The sequence below is a fragment of the Haliotis rubra genome, unplaced genomic scaffold (assembly GCF_003918875.1).
Source record: "Haliotis rubra isolate DU_JTF1 unplaced genomic scaffold, ASM391887v1 Scf519, whole genome shotgun sequence".
Lineage (NCBI taxonomy): Eukaryota > Metazoa > Mollusca > Gastropoda > Lepetellida > Haliotidae > Haliotis > Haliotis rubra.
Genome location: NW_025767212.1, coordinates 710 through 9,183, shown reverse-complemented (window position 1 = coordinate 9,183; position 8,474 = coordinate 710). Strand labels below are relative to the sequence as shown.

General features: G+C 39.1%; 1 protein-coding gene across 1 annotated transcript; it reads left to right on the top strand.

Moving 5' to 3' along the window:
• Window positions 1–3,667: 3,667 nt before the first annotated feature.
• Window positions 3,668–8,201, top strand: LOC124292486. Its single transcript, XM_046729576.1, has 5 exons — window positions 3,668–3,774; window positions 5,569–5,701; window positions 7,135–7,269; window positions 7,666–7,744; window positions 8,127–8,201. Exons 1-4 carry the CDS (start codon window positions 3,730–3,732, stop codon window positions 7,731–7,733), a joined length of 381 nt encoding a protein of 126 aa, XP_046585532.1. The 5' UTR covers window positions 3,668–3,729; the 3' UTR covers window positions 7,734–7,744; window positions 8,127–8,201.
• Window positions 8,202–8,474: the final 273 nt, after the last annotated feature.

Below are 8,474 nucleotides of genomic sequence, written 5' to 3'. Positions count from 1 at the left end.
CCCACCTTGGATCTCAAAGGTTCTCAAGCGGTTTTCTTCACGACACCTTGCTTGGGCCAATACACGAGCCACTAAATAGTGGTTTCTTTGCCTTTGGTAATTTTTGAGGGTGGCATACCAATGGTTATATGGTAGGTCTCATTATAACTGTTGGCAAAATCCTGTAGTTTTTCCGCCATTATCTCGAATGACTGTTTGAAGATGAAATATTGATCGTCTTTAGAAGTCTTGACATGAGTCCACATTCATCACAAGATGGCATCTCAGAAAGCTCTTCGTCACACGTCTGCGCACTTCCAAAGCCTAGGCAAGAATGGAAATCTTCTTGGTCTGAATCTCTATTTATAGGAATCTGTGCTTGTTCACCAAAGCTAGTTATAGGCCTTGACCATGTGCTAGCCCATTAGAGAGTATCTGTGAGTGAGTGGCTTCAAGGTCTCTATAAGGTTCAGTAGTTGCTTCCTCGTATTTTCCATGGACTGGTCTGTGTTACCAGGATATATTTGCCTCGCTAACGTCATCACGGAAGACTTATCAACATGATTGTTAAAAATAATCAGATAATGACAGTTGCGTCTTTTTGTCGGCTCCTTACTGTTGTACAAATTCTGGTTGATGTCAATGACAGATTTCTGTGGTGTGAACCTTCTGTAAACAGATCGGAGTCCTTGGTGGCAGTTGACATCAGATCATCCAAAACGATGAGAGTCTTTATGTTTGGGTTTTAAAAAGAGTCCTTTTCCAGTCCTTGTGGAAGTCCTTGATGAAATTCATACTTCAAGATTCTCTTTATTTCACGATACACAGTCTGTAAATCCAAATGATCCATTGTGGATATGGGTCTATCTTCTGGTCTGTCAAAATCTTTTCCAATCAACAGGTATTCACGGATGATGTGGGTCCTGATGCACACGTAGTAAAAGGTGTTGAAGTTTGAAAGTAGCAGCTGACGAGGTCACTGTAACTGTATCTGGTTTCTGTAACTAGAAAAAGAGTGAGTGACTGAGTTTAGTTTTAAATTCCAGCAATATCGCAGCGGGGCACAACAGAAATGGGCTTCACACATTGTACCCATGTGGGGAATGGAACCCAGGTCTTCGCGTGACGAGCGAACGCTTTAACCACCAAGCTACCTCACACTGACCCTGTAACTAGAAAAGGAAACAAGGGAACTTGAACTTAAAACAAATAAATATAATAATGAACCAAAAACACAAGGAGAATAGAAATATACACAACAAAACAAAAACAAACAAAACACTCCAATATTTACGTAACCGTGAATATATCATGTATGCTCCATGACATATACACCTATAAAGTTATACTGTAGGGGGATGTATTTCTGATATGTAGAGATTTCTGTTGCAATCATCGGAATTTCAAGAGAAATGAATCTGTTTTTCTTTGGAAAGGTAACATCCCATGCTTTCTTAACTTTGACTGAGGTAATCTTTTATGGATTTGTTCCCAGATCTTTTCACAAAAGATAAATTAAGAAGTTAAAATCTGATTTTATTGCGCTTGTTAAGATGTTTGGCTTGAGTGTATTTCCTTATTCATCCAAACTAAATTATATTTCCAGTCTGTGTATATACAAATGCAAACTGTGCATAACATAAATTTGAAATAAAAGTTATTTCAAAAGTTATAAATGTAACCCTAAATAAACACGTAGCTAAGCACTGTGCGTACGTCATCGCGCCGTGGTTATACTGGAGTCCATTGGTGTCCATCGAAACACGATCTGATCTCTGTGGAGACGTTTTCAGCATAATGGGAACTCGAGAGAATTGCCTCCATGCGTGACGTCACGTCAGCAAAACAGCCACTTTCGGCTGACCCATCTAAGGAATCGATTCCAGACTACCAGTTTGACTGCTCGGACCATTCATTCCTTACCTCCATTTAGTTTCAGGACCGTACGGAACCGACTGGTAATGCTACTCAAATAAAACTGTGTGAACATTATGGAGACATATGTACATTTCAATATTTGACGCGCAGTTTAGGGCTAATCATTAAATCAGTCATCCAGTCACAGATCTAACACGAAATCAAATGTAGGTATATACTACCTCATCAATGTATTCGCATTGTCTCTGAGTGTATATATTAAATTCTGATTGTACCAAATGAATCCATTTGGATTGACAAGGAGCCCAAGCGAGACCAGAGATTCTGAACCTGGGGAAATCTAGACTTGCATCATTTGAGGCTTCAGCGAGGGCTAGGCTGTAGGAAAAATAATTTGGTTCTGTGCGACAGACTAGATCGGAGTTTATTACTTAGAACTTACAAAGCCGGAGAAGGGGGGGGGATGGGGGTTTAGGTTCAGAAGAATCATTTTGACTGCCATAGAATTTTACAAAATATTTAACACCCAGATAATAGATTGTGATAAGTCGCCACATAGCTCTGCATCATGTTACATTTTCCACAGTTACGCGTAAGCCCTCTACCCTTCTTTAAGCACATTCATTGCGAAAGCGGTGACTCCAAACCTCCAATTCAGCCATTTCCGACCACACCCAAGCCCATCCGAATCATACCATCCTTTGGAACAACTTTCTTGAAACATACCGGTCAAACTTACAAGATAAGAAAACTCTTAAAGGCAATCAACACCACACAGATCAAGATAATATTATCCCAGCTTACCATCATCTAATCAAGAACACGCCAATCAAGAATAACCCTTCCCTATCTTTTGTCCATCTCGCTTCATAGCCATTACTTATACCATCCCAAAAAGTAGGGGATATTTGATTTACAAGATTCATAAAATGCACATGAAGCCAAGAGGAGACAGATGATGAAGAGAAATAAAGGGAAAATGTGACAATTTATTCCATTCCTTTGGAAATGTTTAATCTGTATTGATATAATCTCATATGCATTGACATTGGCTAGTTGTATGCTCGCAAAATGGAATATCCTTTACTTCTTTTTAATGGTATATAATCACAACAACTATCAGTAATGTCATCACACTGTACACCAACCTCTTGAATTGCATAAACTCAAATATCTTTCATGTATATATTCTATGTCCATATTCTTCCATAGAAATGTCGATAGGTGTCTGATTCTGACCATGCCACGCGGTTTAAACGAATTTATGACCAACTGTCGAGGCATTGCCCATTGTTCATAATGTCCATCTCAAACGGTCACATTTTAACTTCATGTCCCTGTCATCTTTCTTAGTTGTTGGCTACCTATCAACCACCGCCAACATGTTCTGTTGCAATAAAATTGCAGAGTTTCAATATTGATATTTGGCCAAATCAGAAATGTGAAAAATGTTCCTGAATTTGAAATGTGCAAATAAGAGAAATGATACTCTGAACCTACATTCTCATCATTGGCAGTTACAAAAAACAACAACAACATAACAACCTGCTGAGACAACGCAGGTACCACGACGAAGAGCACGTCACTACGAAATCTTTCCTTACGGCCTGTACTGTTAACGAATTGGTGTGGAGCTTTGACAATAGGTTATTGTTGACAGAAGGCTTACAATCCACGTTGATCCACCTGGGCGTGTCCCTGTACCAACAGATGCATAACGTTTATCGTGAAGTGTAAACTGGTAATCATAGACGAGTGAAACCTTTTGGCACCTTCAGAACTATACACAGTGTATATGTTTGTTGTAATTATTGCGATACATATGTTACTTAATGTACATCAATATTTTCACAACTTCCCGTCTATATAAGAATGACAAACTTTGCTCAGTTGGAACATCATCTCCTATCCGGCAAGGTAAGAAAACTTTATTATTTCAGCAACATATTTCCAGGTAAAACATTGTATATGTTTAATTGTTTTGCCCTGGAGGCAGTCTCGCGTCATCTTTTTAAACTGAAAATGTCGTTGTTGAAATAACCACAGACCATTTCATAGAAGTGACCTTTCTTATTGCTTCTCGTCAACGTACAACTGTTGAATAACACGAGTGGATCAAAATCGTTTTGATTCAGTCATACCGTGAGGAATTCATTGTGCAATATACATAGAGATTATTAACCGTATCATGTGTGTTTCCGTATCATTAATATCATATATTAATAATACAAATTGTATTATGCGAGCCTTTGGGAACACGAGGTTAATAATCTCTTTATCAGATAATGTTATTCTTAAACTTACTCTAAAAAATAGAAGCAAATCGTACGTGAATTTATATGAATAGAATCGAGCATTGCGTAAGAATACGTATCGGTAAACCAAGGTGAAGGTCGTTCATGACGGCGGCATATGGTTCTGACTAGTCGCTAATACAGTGCAAACATAACCCATGCTTAAAATAAGATCTTTCTGTCTAAAAAGAACAACAAATTCGGGCAGGGTTTTCTTGGCAGTGTTTCTATTTTCATTGCGGATAATCAATATCTGTTTCTGATACCTTACGGAATCGATTCGTAGTTTGCATTGTCATCGATAGATCGAAATCCTTGGTTTGTACCTTTCTTAGACGATCGCCTTTCACTCGTGCCTCATAATCCGTGCCTTCAATTTGAACGAAGTACTCCGTCTCGTGTTTTCCAAAGTCAATTACTGCAGTAATGACTCCGGAACATCTGTCATCAATTCTTACAGAATCACCAATTTTGGGAATTGGGGTAGCCCTGTTTGTTTACCAACTCGTCCACGCAATGAAAACTCGCGATGATGTCATCAATGAAATGTTAACGTTTCAAGATTCGCATGGGGTGTGTGGAGTTTTGTGAAAGTAGTTCTTGGATTGACGTAATTTGCATAGTTATCAGATTTGGATACAAAGTTCATCAGATTGCTTTATTGCACCGATAACACCCTCCATTAGATGATAGATGTTATTACTTTTGTCCGCCAGTACCTGATAGCATACCAGTAATAGTGACACATATGTTGTTGGTGCTTTTAAAACAACTTCGATTGTTGGCAAACTTCAGAAATAATCAGAAAAATAGATGGTCATTATGATCATGTCCACCAGATAAAGAACGATAATCAATTGAACATCTGTGAAGAGTGTAAGTGTCTGTATGTTTGTGGCTGCTTTTAATTAGAATCCTTGATACCACGATTAAACATTGGCAGTTGGCCACCTTTGTGGTAACGGCCTGTAAGTAGGTCACGGCACTTCGCGAGACCTTATGTTGTTTAGTACTTCCGGTGACAAACAACATTTCATATCTTTTCGAATGGTCTCATGGTTATCGGTTGACAGTAAGGAGCCGATGGCCTTTGCGGGAATAACACATGTCTGACCTAACCATCCCCAAATTAGCCATATATTACGACTGTCAACAGCTTTGATAGCCAAGCATGGTTGTACAGAAGGTCCGGTCGAGTAAAGACACATTTCGCGATTAGGAACCAGAACTGTTCTCTTAATATACGCTTGTCACCGGAAATCTGATACGGGGAGTAACGCCTCTCGAGAAGTACGGGCCCTACTTCGAAACTGATTATTGAGAGTTGGAAGTATGAAATAGTTAAATTAAATACAAGAACAGAAAAGACAGCCCCCGAATTGCAAAACACGCTTTCATTTTCTATGTACAATTTCAGATGCGTTTTCTGCTACTGGTTGTTATTGTGGCGCTTACTGTGACGGACGTGTCAGGCGGGTGGTGGAGACGGCTAAAGAGATGGGCAGGCAACCAATGGAGAAAACACAAGGGACAAATAATAGGAGCTGCAGGTACTAACAATAGGATGTATGTATGTATGTATGTATGTATGTATGTATGTATGTATGTATGTATAACTATGTATGTATGTATGTATAACTATGTATGTATGTATGTATGTATGTATGTATGTATGTATGTATAACTATGTATGTATGTATGTATGTATAACTATGTATGTATGTATGTATGTATGTATGTATAACTATGTATGTATGTATGTATGTATGTATGTATAACTATGTATGTATGTATGTATGTATAACTATGTATGTATGTATGTATGTATGTATGTATGTATGTATGTATGTATGTATGTATGTATGTATGTATGTATGTATGTATGTATGAAAGTATGAATGTTTGTGTGTATGTATGTGTGTGTGTGTGGTTGTGTGTGTCTATGTGTTTGTGTCTGTCCGTCTGTCTGTCTGTCTCTCTCTCTCTCTCGCTCTCTCTCGCTCTCTCTCTCTGTCTCTCTCTCTCTCTCTCTCTCTCTGTGGTACCGTTGCATTGACAAATAGCTTCTCTAAAATCTGTTACATAATCTGTGATTAACGTAAACCATATGGGCCAATGTGAACGTCGCATTTCTACTACCAACGTAAGTTTAGATCAGTACATTCAGATGAAGCTGACTACTCAAGCGACATTCCACAGATACATTGTGGGAATGTAAACATTGCGAAGGTTGTCGTGTCACTGTTTAATTGTGAGTCGTACTGAGACATTATATCCATCAAAAAATATAAACGCCATGTTTCCACCAGTGATGTTAGCCGAGTGAAGCAACTGCAAACCCAGAAACGGGGTGCTACGGAGTTGTTTACTGTAGGAGGCTGGCTGTATGTGGCGATGACAACTGACTTGTCTGACATGCATCGTGACGTTACCAAGGGCACGATCTATTACGAGGGGGCGGACTAGAATGGCACAGTGACGCCAATACATTGTGACGTAATCCAAAAAGGTGTACATTATCGTTTGATAAAGTACTGCCGGCGTCTTTGAGCTTTCACCGAAGCATCGTCGAAAATTCCTCACATTCAGCGTTTTCAAAATCGCGTAAAGTCTGTTGAGCACGTTGAAAGTTGTTTCGGGAATTATGGAGAAGGATACCCTTACCTGGGAACTCAGCCTGCTTCCGGGAGACACTTCGGTTCAGCGATTACCGATATTTGGCTAGTTGGGCCCTGATTGGGTGATGTGGGAGAGCGTTAGATTGGTAAATTAAGTGATCTGGGTATACTCCCAAAAGCCATCACAAGTAAGCTTAGCATCCTTTCAGACACTCCTCGTAACATTCCACTCAGTATATTTGGTAAGCACATTCATTTTATTGGGATAGTGATATCACTAGAAACCAGCACACAATGAACTTTTATTTGTTATCTTTTTTAATCATAGCTAGAAAGGTAACTTAATGTATCCATATTAAATATAGTGGCAGGGCTGGTTGCTGGCCGTAGTATAGATGACGTTGATCAGAACGGCGATGGCGTCCTGACTAGATCCGAACTACAGCAGCATATGGATGAACGTGATGTTGATGAATTGCTGGACATGCTAGATGAAAACGGTAGGTAAATAACTGTACAAATGTTCGTAGGTATCATACTAATATTTGTCCTGACAAAATGTCCGGACGCCAAATCCCTCTCTTAAGATCTGAACATAGCAAGTAACCATGAAACAAACTTGTATACATGACAAATTAAAAGTAAAACAAAAAGGAGGCTATAGATCGCCAGCAACTGAAGGTAGACCACCATACGAGGGACCATGGTGTGGTGAGAATATGGTGAAAAATCTTGATATTTTCATTCCCAGAAGCAGGAATAAGATAACACAATAAATGTCCCGAGAACTATTATATTGAATACGCAATGAGGAAGTTAGAGGTGTCTATGTGAATTACAATTTCATGTTTCACATTTTCTGTTCGTATTCATGACCATGTTTCACATTTGTGCAGGTGACGGTCACGTCAGACGGGACGTCCTGGAAAGTTACGCAGAGGAAGCGCTCGCAGACAGCGAGTAATACTGTTGAGGGTATGTGCAGGGTGTAATGTATCTATATCTCTGGAGGGAGCGGTGAGGTGGCCTTGTGGTTAAAGCGTCTGCTCATCACACCGAAGACCTAATTTCGATTCCCAAGATGGGTACAATGTGTGAAGCCCATTTCTGGTGTCCCCCAGCGTGATATTACTGGAATATTGCTAAAAGCCACTCACTCACTCAATATATCTCTTGGAAGTAACCAATTCTTGTTTGAATAAAAACGCCTTCCAGCGATGAAATCATTGACACTACCTTTTGTTTAACAAAGGCGTTATTCATAATTCACAAGTTCTAATCACAATAGATAACAATCCATGTATTCTGTGTATTGACATCGTTTTGCTACCAGCTCCAATTTACTTTTCTGTTGCAGGTACCAAAGCAGCTGGACATCAATAAAATGTAATCAGCACTACGATTCTGAATAAAGTGACGTCACTTGCATTGATATCTCATTAGTCTGTTTGAATAATGACGTGCAAACGTGTGTCTTTGTTTGACGGGTTTAAATCTGTAAACCATCAAACTCAATTGTGTGAATGACGGGTGCTCTCGGTAGGATAGACATACTTACGCTTTACACGAACACATGGTGTCATTACTGATTTTCAAGAGTCTATGTATATAAATTTAAAAGCTTTTTTATTTTTTACGTCCAGTGCGATCAACGTTAAATGGTATGATATTATATTGCGAGAGAATTTGTTAGAAATCTTTCGTT